Source organism: Trichechus manatus, unplaced genomic scaffold, assembly GCF_000243295.1.
Source record: "Trichechus manatus latirostris isolate Lorelei unplaced genomic scaffold, TriManLat1.0 scaffold00060, whole genome shotgun sequence".
Classification (NCBI taxonomy): Eukaryota; Metazoa; Chordata; class Mammalia; order Sirenia; family Trichechidae; genus Trichechus; species Trichechus manatus.
In genome coordinates, this window is record NW_004443996.1 from 13,525,266 (window position 1) to 13,546,268 (window position 21,003).

At 37.0% G+C, this 21,003-nt stretch overlaps 1 protein-coding gene across 5 annotated transcripts in view; it reads right to left on the reverse strand.

Moving 5' to 3' along the window:
- The window catches only part of ATP7A (ATPase copper transporting alpha), a 258,321-nt gene that overhangs the window by 63,222 nt on the left and 174,096 nt on the right, over nucleotides 1-21,003 (reverse strand). For all 5 annotated transcript variants that reach the window (XM_023733619.1, XM_023733620.1, XM_023733618.1 and 2 more), the window contains 7 exons: nucleotides 7,522-7,598; nucleotides 5,638-5,863; nucleotides 4,498-4,731; nucleotides 3,257-3,348; nucleotides 1,702-1,829; nucleotides 531-685; nucleotides 286-420 (listed from right to left, as the gene is read on the reverse strand). In XM_023733619.1, the coding sequence (XP_023589387.1) occupies nucleotides 286-420; nucleotides 531-685; nucleotides 1,702-1,829; nucleotides 3,257-3,348; nucleotides 4,498-4,731; nucleotides 5,638-5,863; nucleotides 7,522-7,598 (1,047 nt within the window). The remainder of the gene's footprint in view (nucleotides 1-285; nucleotides 421-530; nucleotides 686-1,701; nucleotides 1,830-3,256; nucleotides 3,349-4,497; nucleotides 4,732-5,637; nucleotides 5,864-7,521; nucleotides 7,599-21,003) is intronic.

Sequence of the window (21,003 nt, forward strand, 5' to 3'; positions counted from 1 at the left end):
GAGAAGGGAGAGGGTTGACATGTTGTGGGGTTGTTAACCAATGTCATAAAACAATATGTGTACTACTGTTTCATGAGAAACTATTTGTTCTGTAAGCCTTAAGTACAATTTAAAAAAAAAAAAACCTTTTATACTTTCAGAAATACAAATGTTATTCTCATCAACCTCCAATTCTAGCCCCTTAAAAATACTAGTAATTATTAAAGTTATTTTCCACTTAATTACTTATGCAAAAGATTCACAAACTCTTTCACACACAGTAAAGAGTTCTTACAAGTCACTTACAGGAAAGTAGGTGTCCACAACTTCAAAATTAAGAAATCCAATTATAATCCAAACCAAGAGGGTAGCAATAGAAACAATAACAATAAAAGGAACAAAGTAGCCACTGAGTTTGTCTGCAAACTGCTGGATAGGAGCCTAGAATTTAAAAAATAATAATATGTCAAAGGAGAATATAAAAACTAGATCAAGATTTATGCTGAGAGAGCTTTAAAGAAAATCCTGTTTAATCTAGGCAGTTAAGTTACCTTTGATGTTTGTGCCTCCTCCACAAGTTTGACAATTTGAGAAAGAGTTGTATCTGCTCCAACATGAGTTGCTCGGATAAGTAGTGACCCATTCTGGTTAATGGAACCAGTGATTACTGTACTGCCAGATTTCTTAGCTACAGGCATTGCCTCCCCTGTATGACAAGTAAAGATAGATTTAGGAAGCATAAATGAACACTATCACAAACACATTGTTATTTGTTACTTGTCAAAAAATATTTAGAAAGGAGATTCTTACTTCATGAAATAGAAACTAGACAAATGCCTAGGTGATAGTTGCCTTCCCTTTCTCCTTATGTCAGTTCTAGGCCAAACCCAGGGATTCATATCTTAAACTGGAAAAAACCTAACATATTTGCTCTTATTGGGTGATACTTCAGGGGAGCCACCTCAGATCTAGATCATTGGTTCTCAACCTGTTTCCAAGGAGCATTTGGAAATATGGAAGGGAATTTTTGCTTATAATAATGACTGGGGGGCATGGGATACTGATACTGGAATTCATCAGTATCAGTGGGCCAGGGTACTAAATGTACTGCAGTGTGTAAGACAGTCCCCCAGAACTAAGAATTGTCCTGTCCAAACTAGCAATAGTGCCCATACTGAGAAACACAACATCCTAAATTAATTCCACATGGTCCATAAGATGAGTCTCTTCTGAGACTATCCTGAGGGTTAAGGTAAAAAGGTATTATTGTGATTCTATTCCAGATTGGCCTTAATTATCTAAGACCTCTAAGACTACCCCAGGCCTACCCTCTTAGAGTGGACCCTGATGTGGAAGCCTGAAGTCCTATCCCAGCTCAGACTAGACCAATCTTTAGGGCAGGAAGACAGAATAGGTATTTGTCCAGGAAAATGTGCCAAAGTCTATCAGGCTCTACAGCAGACTGAGACAATTTCCTTTGGTTATACTTTCTAGTAATTAAAGACACTAAGTGAAAAGGGACTTCAATAGCATAATCACAACCACAAAATAATCTGAGGAGATTAGTTTAATACAGTCTTAAAAAGAACTCATGTTCCCTCATTGCTCATAATTTACATATCCCATAGTTTCTACAAAAAGCTCGTCACCTTTCATAGCTATTTTTCATTAACAATTTGGATTAACTTCACTTTCATGTCATGATCCTCTGTAATAACATACCTGTGATAAGGGACTCATCTACCATAGAATGTCCTTCAATAACACAACCATCCACTGGAAATTTGCCTCCTGGAACCACTTTGATGATGTCTCCACGTTGTACAAGTTCCACATCCACTTGTTCTTCACTGGAAATAAATTAACATGAAAAGCATGTAGCTCCATAATTACTACCAAGAGAAGCTAGAATCAACATTTACGCTAGGAACTACATTGTTTGTCCTGTTCACTGTTGGTGAACAGAACAGTACCTGGCACAAAGTTGTTGTTAGTTGATGTCAAGTCATCCCCTCACTCATGGCAACCCCATGCACAATGGAACGAAACACTGCCTGAACCAATCAGGCCACTGTGATCCATAGGGTTTTCACTGGTTGATTTTTAGAAGTAGATTGTCAGGCCCTTCTTCCTAGTCTATCTTATTGTGGACGCTCCACTGAAACCTGTTCAAGCATCATAGAAACATGCAAGCCTCCAATGACAGATAGGTGGTTGCTGAGAATGAGGTGCATTGGCCGGGAATCAAACTGGGGTCTCCTGCATGGAGGGTGAGAATTCCACCAATGAACCACTAATGCCTCATGACACAAAGTAGGTACTCTAAATATTTGTTAAATAGTTACTGAACAAATAAATGAAAGCTTTAAAAAATAATGTAATGGGTTTTACTTAACTGAACAATTTATTGTGTAAATTTGCTGAAGGTCTCTGGGTGGTGCAAATAGTTTGCACTCAACTACTAATCTAAAGGTTGGCAGTTCTAACCCACCTAGCAGTGCCACAGAAGAAAGGCCTGATTATCTGCTTTTATGAAGATTACAGCCAAGAAAACCCTACAGAGCAGTTCTACTCTGTAACACATGGGGTCACCATGAGTCAGAATCAACTCAACAGCAACGGGCTTGATCTTGGGTTTCTTAATTTACCTAAACAATTTTATGAATATAAAAATAAGAAATACAAAAGAACTAAATTTAATCAAGCCTTCAGCTCTAACTTCCACATTACAGGTAACACAAGAGGTAAAGAACAAGTTAAATGACACCACAATGAGTCAAGGAAACAAATTCAGACTGGGACATTCTACAGGACAACTGATGGATGTTTCTTTGACAAGTCAATTATATGGAGAAAGAGGGAGAGAGAGAGAAGCTGTTTGTTCTAAATGAAAAGAGACATAAGAAGCACTAGAGTCAAACAGGCTTTTTTTAAAATTCTTTTTCAAACAAAGACTTAAAAAAGTATTTTGGAGACAACTGGAAGAATGTGAATATGGATTGGTTACTAGATGATATTAAGGAATTATTGTTAATTATGTTAGGTGTGATATGGTATTATAGTTACATATGAAGATGTCCTTAATCTGCTTTAAAATACTGCAGCAGCAACAGAAAGAAAAATAAAATAGATGAAATAAGAGTGGCAAAATGTGGATAACTGTTGAAACTGGGAGACAGATTATCTGGGTTCATTACACGCTTGTCTCTACTTCTGTGCATATTTGAAATTTTACATGAGAAGTTCAATGGGGGGGGGGAACAATGAAGACAAATACCTCAGAAGGATATTATCAGAGTCAAGGGTTACAACAGTTGCTTCCGTAGCTTGCAGCGAAATTAGCTTTGCAAGAGCCTCTGATGTTTTGCCCTACAAATTAAAACAAATATGTTCACAATGCTAAGGAAGAAAAAGTTCTGGTCTTAACTAAAATAAAGATATAACCTTTAGCATTTATTCAAAAGATAGCTTTAAAAATGTTAAATTTGTTCAAATCAGAAATTTTTTTCACTTCAAAAATATGAACTACACAAAATATTTTAAAAATTTTATTAGGTATAATTTATAAAGAAACAAATCAATAAGAAAAATATTAGGAACCCAACTTACACAGGCATAAAAAGGCAATTCATTTAAGAGGAAATATAAATACCCAAAGCATGGGAAAATGTTTACCCTGCAATTAATGGAAGAAATGCAAACTAAAGCAACCCTGAAATACCATTTAATACCCACTAACTTAGCAAGAACTTAGATAAAACTCAATGCCAATGAAGTTGTAGTAAAATGAGCTCACTGACATACTCATGCTGGCACTGTAAAATTGTTACAACTTGAAGCATAAGCCATAAAAAGATATATGTCCTTTAACCCGGTAATCACATCCTGTGTAATTTATCCTAAGATACTAGTTCAATAGAAATGACTAATAGACGAGAATATGTGCAATGCAAGATTATCTAAAATAAAAAAAATTGGAAACAATTTGAGAACAAAAACCAGAATGGTTTAGTAAATTATAGCACACTAACAGAATATCAGTCAGAAATATCTAATAATGATCTAGACTGAATAAACATAGAAAAATGCTATAGTGTTAAAGGTAAAAAGTAGTACGTATTCTATGTTTCCAACTCTATAAACTATAAAGGCATGTGGAACAGGAGTAGAAAATAATTTACATTATAGCATGGGACTATGGGTGAATATTTTCCAGCATTATTTTAAACCTTATTGTCACATCAATTTTTCAATTAATAATGTGATATGAGATAAATCACAGGTACTTTCCAAATGTCTCTTTTAAAATAAACACAGGCATACTACTCTATCTCAGTATTCCATAAATTCGGTAAATCTTTCAAGGAATATTTAACAAAAATATTGCCAAACAAAAATACTTATTTCAGTCAAAGGTTAGCTATATAAACCAATGTATACTTCTAATAATTGGTCTAGAAATTATTATGGTCATTTATCCACTCGAGATTTAAATAAATGTCACCTTTCTTACTTTACCTTTGCTATATGTTCCAGCCACCGACCTAGTGCAATAAACACAAATAGCATAGGAGGTGTGTCAAAGAATGTAATAGGGTTCACTTTGGCTCTTTCATACACTGCAACCAGAAGAATAACCAAAGAGTAGGCAAATGCAATGGTGGTTGCCAGCACAATCAGTACATCCATATTCGCAGTCTTATGCTTCAGTGCTTTGTAAGCCTGAATGTAGAAATACCAGCCTCCGAAAAACTGCAATATAGGAACAATAATCATTGAATTTTTTAAATGGTGAAATTCATATATATACCTCAATAACTATGGGAAAGTATCATTATTAACTTTCTTTGGCTTTTATCTAACCCATAAACAATAAGAAGATATTTTTAAGTTGAAACAATACTGTTTGTATTTTAGCATTACATGTGTGTGGAGGGAAATATTAAAATTGCTGCACAACAATCTTCTGCTTCATGCCCTTGAGGGCTTGTCCTCTATGATTCCACGGATATTCCATAATATAAAGAAAGTCAGATGGTTCTTGGATTTCTTTTTTTTTATGGTAGTAAAAACAAAAACTAGGGAAAGAATTACATTGTTTTGACAAGGATTTTCTATATAAAACTGATTCAACATAAGTGGTGTATCACAAACCATCGGATCTGCTGGCTGTTCTCGTTGGTAAACATAACTAGAAAGCTTATTTTTCATTGGTATAGAAAAATATACTAAGGTGATTTTAAAACTGCTATTGCCTTTTATAGGGATTATGTAAAATAATCGATTTATTAGACAGAAACGTTCCACCATAAAAAATTTATCTCAAAATAAGGGTTCACAACATACAGAAAGCAATGAAGTCAAGTACCAGGGAGAAATAACACACATAAAATTATATACAATAGCAGCGATGAATACCACTCCAAAAATCTTGAACCTTTTATTTCCTGCTTTGTCATTAAACAGTATTCTTAGGAGTTAAATAGAATCTTTATTGACTTTAAAATAACTACTCAGTTTAAGATTATTTTTACAAGCATCCAACATAAAATAATCAGACTTCTGACTACTATCTGTTTTGCAACTGAAAATAACCTTGCCTGCCACATTTTGGCTATTTTCATTATTAACAAATATACTTGCTAACAGTTAACTTGCCTGTACAGGTACACACAATAAAAAGGATAGTAAATTCATAATGGACAATCCTGGCAGGATCTGGTGTTCCAAGAACATAGAAGAATGAATGTTGATCATTTCTTCCTGACTCATGTTCTGATTATGGTGAAGAGCTGCAAGGTGGTGGTCCATAACCATCATATATATCATCAGCCCCATTACAGGAATACAAAAAAACAGGCTCACTAGAAAGGATCGTCTCCATCTAATATAGAAAAAATAAGAACAGAAAAATCCTTTCAGAAAGAACTAATAGTTAAAGACTCTGTAATACATAAAATACAATAAGCTGTGATCACTCTACCCAGTATAACAACAATATTGTAAAAACTGACATTCTAACAAGATGTTAAATTTGTAAGCAGGAGTCGAAATCTGTTTTTCACATTTGGATTGCTAGTATTTTATTGAAAATTTTTGCATCCATATTCATTAGGTTCGCTATGAGTCAGAATCAGCTACACGGCAGTGGGTTTGGTTTTGAGTTTATATTCATTAGGGATTTTGGTCTGTAAATTTTCTTCTGGTGTCTTTGTCTGCCTTTGTTATCAGGGTAATGCTTGCATCATAGGATGAGTTAGGTAGCGTTCCCTCATCTTCTATTTTTTGGAAAATTTTGAATAACATTGGAGCTACTTCTATAAATGTTTCATAGAATTCCCCAGTGAAGCCATCTGGTCTAGGAGTTTTCTTTGTTGGGAGTTTTTTTGTTTGTTTGTTTTTTAAATACGTGATTTTATTTATTTTGTTGTTGAGAAGATACACAGTAAAATATATACCAATTCAACAGTTTCTACAGGTACCATTTAGTGGCACTGATTACATTGTTCGAGTTGTGTAACCATTCTCACCTTCCTTTTCTGAGTTGTTCCTTCCCCATTAACATAAATTCACTGCCTCCTAAGGTTCTTATCTAATCTTTCGAGTTGCTGTGGTCAAGCTGATCGCATATAGTTCTTAAAAAAGCATAATGCGCAAGGCAGACAATTTTTTACTAGCTAAGCTAAACTACTGTTTGGTTTTGAGAAGACTTCAGGGGATATTTTTGGTTTAAGGTTTAAAGATTATCTCAGGGCAAGTTTCAGGGAATAATCCAACCTTCATGGCTTCAGGAAGTCCATGAAAACTTGAAATTCTGTTCTGCATTTTCTCCCTTTGGATCAGGATTCGTCTATGAAATCTTAGCTCAAAATGTACAGTAATGGTAGCCGGGCACCATTTTTGATTACCTATTCGATCTCTTCACTTGTTATGGGTCTGTTGAAATCCACTACTTCTTCCTGAGTCAGTGTAGAGAGTTTACGTGTTTTAAGGAATTTGTCCATTTGCTCTAAATTATCTAATCTGGTGGGATACAACTGTTCATAGTAGCCCCTTACAATCTTTTTTTATTTCTGTAGGATTGGGTGTAATGTCCCTGCTTTTGTTTCTAATTTTAGATATTTGCATCTTCTCTTCTTCTGTTTCAGTCTAGCAAAAGTTTTGTCAATTTTATTGATCTTTTCAAAAAACTAACTTCTAGCTTCATTGATTCTACTGTTTGCCTATTCTCTATTTCATTCATTTCTACTCTGATCTTTATTATTTTCCTTACTTCTGGTAGCAATAGGCTTAGATTGTGCTTCCTTTTCTAATTCCTCAGATTGTAGAGTTAGATTATTGATTTGAGATGTTTCTTCTTTTTTAATGTAGTTGTTTATTGCTATAAAGTTCCCTCTGAGTACTGCTTTTGCTGCATCCCATAGGTTTTGGTGTGTTGTGTTTTCATTCTCATTCAACTCTAAATATTTTTTTCTCTACTGATTTCTTCTTTGATCCATTTTAGTAAAATATGTTTTTTACTAACACTCCAAAAATACTTACTGTCTTATTTCTCGTTTATGGTCTAGGTGACTTGCTGACCGATCCTTCTTGACCAAAGAAGCTTCAAAACCTAAGCTCTAAGGAAATTCATAAGAAAAAATTATTTTGCTTAATGTGTAAATATTATGCAGAGAAATTTTAAGTCATGGCATTTTCATTAAGAACAATTGAGTTATTGAGTGCAAGTAAGTATGGAAGATACAAAGATGTAATTCCTGCTCTTAATTATTTTTGTTTCTAATCTTTCATCAAAGAAATTAATATTTCCTCAACTCTAGTTAATGTCTATCCTACCCTTCTCAAACTAATCATTCAACTCATGTGCAGTGATCCTCAGTAGTTGTTCTAATTATATCAAAAAGGAATTAGACAGGTTTCAGTGAGGCTTACAGAGAAGACAGACTAGAAAGAAAGGTCTGGTGATCTACTTCTGAAAAGCAGCCAATGAAAGCCCTATGGATCACAACATAATATTTTTCAATATAGAGCTGGAAGAAGAGTGACAAAAATGGACTCAAGCATGCCACTGATCATGAGGATGGCAAATGACTGGGCAGCGTTTCATTGTGTTATACATGGGGTCACCATGGGTCAGTGCGCACTCACCGGCAACTAACAACAACAAAATACATGCATTAAACCTCAAATGTGGGGACTTCTGGGCAACATGGTACTATAGACAGAAGCACCACGCTGTCCCTCCATAGCAAAGACCCAAAAAACTAAGTCAAATAGAGACATATGTTAATCCTGAAACCCTAAGCGTCAAACGAAGAGACAAAGAACTCAGCCAAGCACTAAATGCAATAAGAAACTGACAGAGAACAGAGAGCAAAGAGAGACACATGCAGAGGTCCCCTATCAGCTAATGCAGCACGGATTCGACATCTTGGACTCCTGTCAGAGATCAGCAAACAGGGAGTATGAGAAGGCAGCTTCACGGAGCTCCCAGCAGGAGACAAAACAATTGGTAACCAGCAATATATGCTCTCCCACCCCCCACACTTCTTCACCCCCACTCAGACTCCTCTGCTTCCTGCGGCCACAGTCTCTTGTCTGGAAGGCACCAGCTTCAACCCTGTGACCCTTGGATTCCACCCACCCACACTGGTCAGCTCCCTGAGTGCCATTTCTTTGTTGTTGGTGTTGCTTTTTTCCACTTCTTTTGGTTTCTTCCATACCTCTCACCACCTCCCCCCATTTCTCTCAAATACCTGGCTCTGTGTGCCATCTTTGCTTCTTCCTGAAAGGCTGTGAAAAGCCGCTTGACTGTGGAACTGCTTCCCGGCCCAGGCTGCCATGCTGGTGGGATCCCTGGGACTTTTTTTTGTTTGTTTACTTTGCTTTGTTCTGTTTTGATTTGTTTGTTTTCTTTTTCTTTTCTCGGCTTCGGAGCCCCTTCTAGCGGGGCGGTACTGCACAGCATGGGAGCTACTTCCTCAGTCTCCACAGCTGTACAGAGGGATCCCGGGGTATTTCTTTTTTCCTTTTTTGTTTCTTTTCTTTTCTCTCTTTTCCCCTTAAACTCCTTCTTCATTTCTGTTTCTCGTCTCTCTATATTTACTTTCTCTTCCTGTTTCCTGAATACCTGGCGCTTGTGACACCTCTACCCTTTCTAGCCAGGCTGTAATTCACGGCCTGGGAGCCACTTCCCTAGTCTTCACAGCCACACCAGTGGGATCCTGGGGGCTTCGCTTTTTTTTTTCTAATTTTTATTTACTTTTTTTCTTTTACCGTTTATCTTTTTTTCTCCTTTTCTTTTTCTCCATTTCTCGGTCTCTCATCCATCCATTCCAACAGAAAGCTCCATTAGCACTCTTTTTTTGTTTGTTTGTTTGTTTCTGGCTCCTGTTTCTCTCTCCTCTCGCTCTTCTTTCCCGTACCCATCTTACCTCCACACGTCATAATCTTCCCTCTCCTTCCTGCCTACATGCACCATGCACTGAACATCAAACCCCTGAGCAGCACAGGTACAGCCTACCAGAACCTGCCCCGCACTAATTCCCAGCCTGCCCTGTCGGCCCTAGTACGTGCCACAAACAAGCCATCCCAGCAAATCTACTTCCGCTGGACCTGTGCTGCTGCACCATAGCTGAGCGAGTGACCGTATCCATTGGACAAGGAGGCAAAAAGTATCATGCCCAAAGATGAGCAAACAACATAGAACACATAGCCCGCCTGCTCAGACATAACCAAATAAAACAAAAAAGCAGGACGAAACAAATCTACAATCAATAAACAAGGACCATAACTACTGAATGTCCTGAAGACAGCAGACAATATCAAAACATACAAAAAAAAGGACAGGATGGTTCCAGTAGGCATCCAAAACAAACATCAGATGACTTTCCAGTAGAAGAAAAGGCACTAGAACTACCTGACACGGAATTAAAATCTCTAATATTCAGAGCTATCCAAGAGCTGAAGCACAAAGTAGACAAAAAAATGAGGAAAAAATAGACAAAAATTGATGGAAATGGTAGACAAATTCATGGAAAATACAGACAAAAAAATGGAAAAATTCAGGAAAATAATACAGGAAGAAAATGCCAAAATAAATTCACAACTAGAAATCATACAAAAACAACAATTAGAAATCCAAAAGATAAACAAGATTTCAGAAATGGACAGTGTCACAGAAGGGCTGAGGAGCAGGTCTGGAATGATGGAAGACAGGATCAGTGAAATTGAAGACAAACACTTGGATACAACTCTGTTTAAGGAAAAATCAGAAAAAAAGAACAAAGAAAAATGAAGAAACCCTGAAAATTATGTGGGATATAATCAAAAGCAAAAATCTGTAAGTGATTGGAGTTCCAGAACAGGGGGAGAAAACAGAAAACACAGAGAGGATCATTGAAGAATTGCTGACAGAAAACTTCCCCAATATCATGAAAGATGAAAAGCTGACCATCCAAGAAGCTCAAGAAACCCCATACAGTATAGATCCCAAAAGAAAATCACCAAGGCATATCATAATCACACTCACTAAAACCAAAGACAAACAACAAAAACTGAGAGCAGCTCGAGAAAAAGAAAAAGTCACATAGAGAGGAGAAACAATAAGACTAAGCTCGGATTATTCGGCAGAAACCACGCAGGCAAGAAGGCAATGGGATGACAAATATAAAACCTTGAAAGAAAAAAATTGCCAGCCAAGAATAATATATCCTGCAAAACTCTTGTTCAAACATGATGGTGAAATTAGAGGACACTTCCAGATAAACAGAAATTAAGGAATATGTAAAAACCAAACCAAACTTACAAAAAAAGGGAGTCTTTTGGTCTGAGAACAAACAACATCAGAGCAAAGGCTGAATCTAAGATGCAGGATTGTACCAGCCCGATACCAACCAAGTAAATGAACTCTCAAGGACTATCCAAAACCAAAAGAATTATAACAGGGAACCAGAGAGGTTAATCTGTAAATGACAACAACATCAGAACAATAAAAGAGGGAATAAACGGTGTAGATATAGAACCTTCTAATGGAGAGGAAGGCAAGGCGATACCAAGTAGTAATAGACTAGTTCAAACCTAGGAAGATAAGGGTAAATTTCAAGGAAACCACAAAGAAAGTTAACAAACCTATTCATCAAAATAAAGAAGAAAAACAAAGTCTCAGTAAAAACAAACTCTACAAAAATGAAAGAAATGAAAAAAATCCACAAACTAAAGGAATTCAGCACAGCAGAGTACGAGAAACAAAGAAATTGTCAGCACCACAAAAAAAGCACTACAAAATGACAACAATAAACTCATACCTATCAATAATTACACTGAATGTAAATGGCCTAAATGCACCCATAAAGAGAAAGAGAGTGACAGAATGGATTAAGAAACAGGATCCATCAATATGCTTCTACAAGAGACACACCTTAGAAACAAAGATGTGAATTTATTAAAAATCAAAGGATGGAAAAAAATATATCAAACAAACAGCTACCAAAAAAGAGCAGGAGTGGCAATACTAATCTCAGATGAAATAAACTTTAAATCAAAATCCACCATAAAAGACAAAGAAGGACATTGTATAGTGATTAAAGGGATGATCCATCATGAAGACATAACCATAATAAACATCTATGCACCCAATGACAGGGCTGCAAAATACATAAAACAAACTCTAACAGCACTGAAAAGAGAAACTGACAGTCCCACAATAATAGTAGGAGACTTCAACACACTACTCTCGGTGAAGGACAGAACATCTAGAAAGAAACTCAAAAAAGATACAGAAGACCTAAAGGGCACAATCGGCCAACCTGACCTCACAGACATATATAGAACACTACACCCAACTGCTGCAAAGTACATACTCTTTTCTAACGCACATGGAACGTTCTCCAGAACAGACCACATCTTAGGCCACAGAGCAACCCTCAAAAAAATCCAAAACTTGAGATAAGACAAAGTATCTTCTCTGAGCACAACGCCATCAAGGTAGAAATTAACAAGAGGAGCAAGGAAAAAAAAATCAATTACATGGAAACTGAATAACACCCTGCTTACAAACCACTGGGTAATAGAAGAAATCAGAGATGGAATCAAAAAATTCCTAGAATCAAACAAGAATGAAAATACATCATACCAAAATCTTTGGGACACAGCAAAGGCAGTCCTCAGAGGACAATTTATAGCAATAGATGCGTACATCAAAAAAGAAGGACAAAATCAAAACATTAACTACACAACTCGAACAAAAAGAAAGAGAACAGCAAAAAAAAGCCCACAGCCACCAGAAGAAATGAAATAATAAAGATCAGAGCAGAAATAAATGAACTAGAGAACAGAAAAACAATAGAAAGAATCAACAAAACCAAAAGTTGGTTCTTTGAAAGAGCAACAAAACTGACAAACCACTGGTGACAAAAGATAAACAAGAGAGGACACAAATAACCCAAATAAACCTCAAATTTGAACTTGACAAACCTACATCAAAAAACTTCATTACTGTCAAGTAGTCATACTAATAAATTCTTTCTCCAATAACAGAATTTATACAACTTTATTGTATTTCTTTGAGAGAAGAAATGGAATACAGAATCTAAGTGCAAAATAACTTCCACTAGTTACTCTTAAAAGTGCATTAAAAACTTTCTTCTAACCTTTTGAGTAAAAGTGATGCCCTAAGAAAGATGTGCTGTGTTCACCCTGGTATTTGAAATACCAGTGGTATAGCTAACAACATCAGAGAATAATGTATGCCATCACAGTATAACGAACTGATAGAAGGGTGGCGGAAAGCACATATACTTATTTACTAATTTTCAAGATTGATTTATCAACTGAATTATCTCTAGTGTGATACAGGCATATAATGGAATACCATATAGCAATAAGAAAAAACTATAATTTCATGCAACAACATGGAAGAATCTCACAAATACAATACTGAATAATAGAAGACAGACACAAAATAATATATTGTATGATTCCATTTAGATAAGATTCGAAAACAGGCAAAACTAACCTATGCTAACTGAGACAGAAAAACTGAACAGGCCCTTAACAAGAGAAGGGATAAAAGAGGTAATGAAACAACAACAAAAAAAGCCCTGGATCAAACAGCTTCACTGGAAATTTCTAACAAACATTCAGAGAAGAGCTCACACAAGGACTACTCAAACTATTTCAGAGCATAGAAAAGGAAAGAATACTCCTATGTTCATTCTATGAAGCCAGCATAACCTGGATACCAAAGCCAGGCAAAGACACCACAAAAAAAGAAAGTAACAGACCATTATCTCTCATGAATATAGATTCAAACATTCTAAACAAAATCCTAGCCAACAGAATTCAGCATCATATCAAAAAAATTATACACCACGATCAAGTGGGATTCATATCAGGTATGCAAGGATGGTTCAATATTAGAAACCTATCAATCAACATAATCCACAACATAAACAGAACAAAAGAAAAGATTCACATGATCATCTCAATCAATGCAGAAAAGGCATTTGATAAAGTCCAGCACCATTCCTCATAAAAACTCTCCATAAAATAGGAATAGAAAAGAAATCCCTCATCATAAGAAAAACCAACATCTATACAAAACCAACAGCCAAGATCATTCTCAACAGAGGGACGCTGAAATCACTCGCTCTGAGAACAGGAACAAGACAAGGATGCTCTCTTATTTAATATTGTGCTGGAAGTCCTAGCTGAGCAATAAGGCAAGAAAAAATGAATAATGGACATCCAAATTGGAAAGGAAGAAGTAAAACTATCCCTATTCCCAGGTGATATGATCCTATACATAGAGAACCCTAAAGATTCCAAAAGAAAAACTACTGGAACTAATAGAAAGATTCCACGGAGTAGCAGGATCTAAGATCAACATACCAAAATCAGTTGGATTCCTATACACCAACAATAAGAACTGCAAAAAGGAATCAGGAAAATGATACTAATTATAATAGCCCCTAAAAAGATAAAATTCTTAGAAATAAATCTAACCAGCAACGTAACAGACCTAAACAAAGAAAACTACAAAACACTATTGCAAGAAAACAAAAGAGACCTATATAAACAGAAAAACATGCCATGTTCATGGATAGGAAGACTCAACATTGTGAAAATGTCAACTCTACTCAATGCGATCTACAGATATAATGCAATCCTGATCCAAATACCAACAGAATTCTTTAACGAGATGAAAAAACTAATCACCAACTTTATATGGAAAGGAAAGAGGCCCCAGATAAGCAAAGCAGTATTGAAGAAAAAGAACAATGTAGGAGGCCTCAAGCTATCTGATCTCAGAACCTATTATACAGCTCTGGTAGTCAAAACAGCCAGGTACTGGTACGACAGATACATAGATCAATGGAAAAGAACCGAGTACCCGGGTGTAAATCCATCCATCTATGGTTAGCTGATCTTTCACAAAGGACCAAAGTCCATTAAATGGGAAAAGAGTCTTTTAACAGATGGTGCTGTCAAAACTGGATGTCCATCTGCAAAAAAAAAAAAAAAAATGAAACAGGGCCCATATCTCACACCATGTACAAAAACTAACTCAAAGTGGATCAAAGACCTAAATACAAAACCTAAAACGATAAAGATCATGGAAGAAAAAATAGGGACAACACTAAGGTCCCTAATACATGGCATAAATAGGATACAAACCATAACTAACAATGCACAAACACCAGAAGATAAACTAGATAATTGAGAACTCCTAAAAATTAAACACTTATGCTAATCAAAATATTTCACCAAAAGAATAAAAAGAGAACCTACAGACCAGAAAAAATTTTTGGCTATGACATATCCAAAGGGGTCTAATCTCTAAAATCTATAAAATACTTCAACACCTCAACAACAAAAGGACAAATAATCTAATTTAAAAATGGGCAAAGGATATGAACACATACACTGGCAGCTAACAGACACATGAGGAAATGCTCACGATCATTAGCCATTAGAGAAATGCAAATCAAAACTACAATGAGATACCATCTCAGCCCAACAATACTGGCACTAATAAAAAAACAGAAAATAGCAAATGTTGGAAAGGCTGCGAAGAGACTGGAGGCTCTTTATGCACTGCTAGTGGGAATGTAAAACGGTACCAAACTATGAAAAACAATATGGTGTCTCCTTAAAAAGCTATAAATAGAAATACCATATGATCCAGCAATCCCAAACTGAGGAATATATCCTAGATAAATAAGAGCAGTCAAACGAACAGACATATGCCCACCCATGTTTACTGGATCATTATTCACCTAAGCAAAAAGATGGAAACAACCTAAGTACCCATCAACAGATAAATGGATAAACAAATTATGGTACATACATACAATGGAATACTACGCAACAAATAAAGAACAATGATGAATCTGTAAAATATCTCACAACATGGATGAATCTGGAGGGCATTATGCTGAGTGAAAAAGTCAATCACAAAAGGACAAATATTGTATGAGACCACTACTATAAAAAACCCAAGAAAAGGTTTACACACAGACAAAAACATTTTTTGATGGTTACCAGGGAGCAGAGGGCTGGGAAGGGGAAATCACGAGCTAGATAGTAGACAAGTGTTAACTTTGTTGAAGGGAAAGACAACATACAATATAGGGGAAGTCAGCACAACTTGATCAAGGCAAAACCATAGAAGATTCCTAGACACATCCAAACACCTTAAGGGGCTGATTTAACTGGGGCTGAGGGCTGAGGACCATGGTCTTGGAGGACATCAAGGTCAAATGACAAAATATAGCTCATAAACAAAATGTTCTACATCCTACTTTGGTGAGCAGCGTCTGGGTTCTTAAAAGATTATAAGCGGCCATCTAAAATACATCTATTGGTCCCATCATGTTCAGAGCAAAGGAGGATGAAGAAAACCAAACACACAGGGAAAATATTAGTCCAAAGGATTAACGGACCATATGAACCCAGCCTTCACCAGTCTGAACCCAGAAGAACTAGATGATGCCCAGCTACCACCACCGACCACTCTGACAGGGATCACAACAGAAGTTCCTGGACAGAGCGGGAGAAAAATGTAGAATAAAATTTAAATTCACACACACAAAAAGACCAGACTTACTGGTCTAACAGAGACTGGAGTAACCCCTAAGACTATGGCCCCTAGACATCCAGCTAACTCAGAACTGAGGTCACCCCTGAAGTCCACCTTTCAGTCAAAAATTAGACAGGCCTATAAAACAAACAATAACATACATGACGAAGGTGTTTCTTAGTTCAATCAAGTATACGAGACCAAATGGGCAACATCTGCACAAAAGCAAAGACCAGAAGTCAGGAAGGGACAGGAAATCTGGATGAATGGACACGGAGAACCCAGGATTGAAAGGGAAAGGGAGAATGCTGACACGCTGAGGGGAATGCAACCAATGTCATAAAACAATTTGAATATAAAATTTTTGAATGAAAAACGAGAAAATAAAATACATAATTTATGTCGTTTGAAGTCAGGATAGTGGTTACCCTCGGGTGGATAAAGATGGAGAGGGGTATGAAAGGGCTACTAGCATGGTAGTAATGATCTGTTTCTTGATCTAGGTGCTGGTTACACAGGTATATTCAGTTAGGGGAAATTCAGAGTTTTGTACATTTATGATTTGTGTCCACCACACATCTGCTGTACTATGGTGGCTTGCATGTTGCTGTGATACCGGAAGCTTTGTCACCAGTATTTCAAATACCAGCACAGTCACTCTTGTTGGACAGGTTTCAGCAAAGCTTCCACACTAAGATAGACAGACTAGGAAGAAGGATCTGACAGTCTACTTCTGAAAAAATTGGCCAGTGAAAACCTTGTGAATAGCAGGGGAACACTGTCTGATATAGTGCCAGAAGATGAGCCCCCTCAGGTTGGAAGGCACTTAAAATATGACTGTTGAAGAGCTGCCTTCTCAAAGTAGAGTCGACCTTAATGATGTGGATGGAGTCAAGCTTTCGGGACCTTCATTTTCTGATGTTGCACAAATCAAAATGAGAAAAAACAGCTGCAAACATCCTTTGATAACTGGAACATGGAATGTACAAAGTATGAATCTAGCAAAATTGGAAATCATCAAAAATTAAATATACCACATAAAGATCAATATCTTAGGCATTAGTCAGCTGAAATGGGCTGATACTGGAGATTCTGAATTGGACAATCATATGGTCTACTATAATGGGAATGACAAATTGAAGAGGAATGGCATCGCATTCATCATCAAAAAGAACATTTCAAGATCTATCCTGAAGTACAACGCTGTCAGTGATAGGTTAATATCTATATGCTCACAAGGAAGACCAGTGAATATGACTATTATTTAAATTTACTTACCAACCACTAATGCCAAAGGTAAGGAAATTGAAGGTTCTTATCAACTTCTGGAGTCTGAAATTGATCAAACACGCAATCAAGATGCATTGATAATTACTGGTGATTTGAATGCAGAAGTTGGAAATGAAGAATAAGGATTGGCAGTTGGAAAACATGGCCTTGGTAACAGAAATAATACCATAGATCGCATGACAAAATTTTGCAAGACCAATGACTTCTGTATTGCAAATACCTTTTTTCAACAACATAAACGGCGCAACTATACACTTGGACCTCACTGGATGGAAATTGCAGCAATTAAATTGACTACATCTGTGGAAAGAGACATTGCAAAAGCTCAATATCATCAGTGAGAACAAGGCCAGGGGCCGACTGCAGAAAAAACCATCAATTACTTATATGAAAGTTCAAGGTGAAGCTGGAGAAAATTTAAAAAATTCCACGAGAGCCAAAATACAAACTTCAGTACATCCCACCTAAATTTGGAGACCATCTCAAGAATAGATCTGACGCACTGAACACTAATGACCGAAGACGAGACGAGCTATGAGATGACATTGAGCACATCATACATGAAGAAAACGAACAGTCATTAAAAAGACAGGAAAGAAAGAAAAGACTAAAATGGATGTCAGAAGATACTCTGAAACTTGCTCTTGAACGTAGAGTAGCTAAAATGAATAGAGGAAATGTTGAAATAAAAGAGCTTAACAGATTTCCAAGAGCAGCTCGAAAGGACAAAAGTAAAATATTATAGTGAAACGTGCAAAGACCTGGAGTTAGAAACCCAAAAGGGAAGAGCATTCTCGGCATTTCTCAAGCTGAAAGAACTGAAGAAAAAATTTAAGCTCTGAGTTGCAATTTTGAAGGATCCTATGGGCAAAATATTGAATGATTCAGGAAGCATAAAAAGAAGACAGAAGGAATACACAGAGTCACTGTACCAAAAAGAATTGGTTGATGTTCAACCATTTCAGAAGACAGCATATGATCAAGAACTGATAATACTGAAGGAAGAAGTTCAAGCTGCACTGGAGGCACTGGTGAAAAACAAGTCTCCGGGAATTGACAAAGTAGCGATTGAGATGTTTCAACAACGGGATGTAGTCGTGGAGTTGCTCACTCATCTATGCCAAGAAATTTGGAAGACAGCTACCTGGCCAACCAACTGGAAAAGATCCACATTTGCACCCATTCCAAAGAAACGTGATTCAAAAGAATGCAGAAATTATCGAACAATATCATTAATATCACACACAAGTAAAATTTTGCTGAAGATCGTTCAAAAGGAGTTGCAGCACTATATTGAGAGGGAACTGCCAGAAATTCAAGCTGGATTCAGAAGAGGACATGGAACAAGGGATATCTTTGCTGATGTCAGATGGATCTTGGCTAAAAGCAGAGAACACCAGAAAGATGTTTACTTGTGTTTTATTGACTATGCAAAGGAATTAGACTGTGTGGATCATAATAAATTATGGCTAACATTGCAAAGAATGGGAATTCCAGAACACTTAATTGTGCTCATGTGAACCTGTACATAGATCCAAGAGGCAGTCATTCGAACAGAGCAAGGGGATACTGCATGGTTTAAAATCAAGAAAAGTCTGTGTCATGGTTTCATCCTTTCACCATACTTAATTCAGTCTGTATGCTTAGCAAATAATCTGAGAAGTTGGGCTATATGAAGAAGAATGTGGCATCAGGATTGAAGAAGACTCATTAACAATCTGCAATATGCAGATGACACAACTTTGCTTGCTGAAAGCTTAGAGGGTTTGAAGCACTTACTGATGAAGATCAAAGACTACAGCTTTCAGTATGGATTACACATCAACATAAAGAAAACAAAAATCCTCACAACTGAACTAATAAGCAACATCGTGATAAATGGAGAAAAGATTCATGTTGTCAATGATTTCATTTTACTTGGATCTACAATCAACATGCATGGAAAGGCAGTCAGGAAATCAAATGGCATATGGCATTGGGCAAATCTGCTCCAGGATACCTCTTTAAAGTATAAAAAGCAAAGATGTCTCTTTGAGGACTAAGGTGCGCCTGACCCAAGCCATGATATTTTCAATCACCTCATATGCATGCAAAAGCTGGACAATGAATAAGGAAGACCGAAGAAGAATTGATGCCTTTGAATTATGGTATTGGCGAAGAATATTGAATATACCATGGACTGCCAGAAGAAAAAACAAATCTGTCTTGGAAGAAACACAGCCAGAGTGCTCCTTGGAAGCAAGAATGGCGAGCCATAGTCTCAGGTACTTAGGACATGTAACTGGGAGGGACCAGTTCCTGGAGAAGGACATCATGCTTGCTAAAGTAGAGGGTCAGCAAAAAAGAGGAAGACCCTCAACAAGATGGACTGACACCGTGGCTGTAACAACAGGCTCAAACATGACAACGATTGTGAGGATGGCACAGGACCAGGGAGTGTTTCATTCTGTTGTGCATAGGGTCCTGATGAGTCAGAACTGACTCGACGGCACCTAACAACAACATGACGTGCACTTTCCTGTACGTATGTTATACTTCAATAAAAAGTTTACTTTAACAACTCAGCCTAAAAAAAAAAGAAATAATCTAGATTTGTGCATCAAAGGACTTTATCAAGAAAGTAAAGAGATAACCTACAGAACTGGAGAAAATATTTGTGAACCACATATATGATAAAGGTTTAATATCCAGAATTATATATATATATATAAACAAAACCTCTACAACTCAACAATGAAAAAATGGGCAAAGGACATGAGTAGACATTTCACCAAAGAAAATGCACAAATGCAATAAGCACATGAAAAGCTATTCGACATCATTAGTTATTAAAAACCAAAAAAACGAACTCGTTGCTGTCAAATCGATTCCAACTCATAGCGACCCTATAGGACAGAGCAGAATTACCCCATAGGGTTTCCAAGGAGTGGCTGGTGAAATCAAACTGCCAACCTTTTGGTTAGCTGCCATAGGTCTTAACCACTGTGCAACCTGGGCTCCCATTAGTCATTAAGGAAATGCAAATCAAAACCACAATGAAATACTACTTTACCCTTACTAGAATGGCTATTATCAGAAAAAATGGAAAGCAAGTGTTGGGAAGGATGTGGAGAAAATTGGAACCCTCACACACTGCTGGTGGGGTTGTAAAACGGCGCAGCTGCTGAGGAAATCATTTTGATGGTTCCGGAAAAAGTTAAACATAGAAATACCATATGACCCAGCAATTCCACTCTTAGTTATACACTCAAAAGAAGTCAAAGAAAGTTTTATGAAAATGACTTCTGAGTAACTTTCTCCTAGAAGACCAATAAGATTATACCTAGCTAAGTCAGTACTACTTGACCAGGGCAAAGTCATAGAAGCTTCACAGGCACATCCAAACACCCTGAGAGACTGAGCTACTGGGCTGAGGGTTGGGGACCATGGTCTCAGGGAACATCTAGCTCAACTGGTATAACATAGTCTATAAAGTAACTGTTCTACATTCAACTGCGGTGAGTAGCGACTGGGGTCTTAAAAGCCTGCGAGTGGAAACACCAGCCCGCACTGGCTGGCTCTCTGAGTGCCATTTGTTGGCTGCTGGTGTTGCTTTCTTTTTTTTTCTGCTTCTTTTGATCTCTTGCTTGCCTCTCACCGCCACCCCCTCCTTT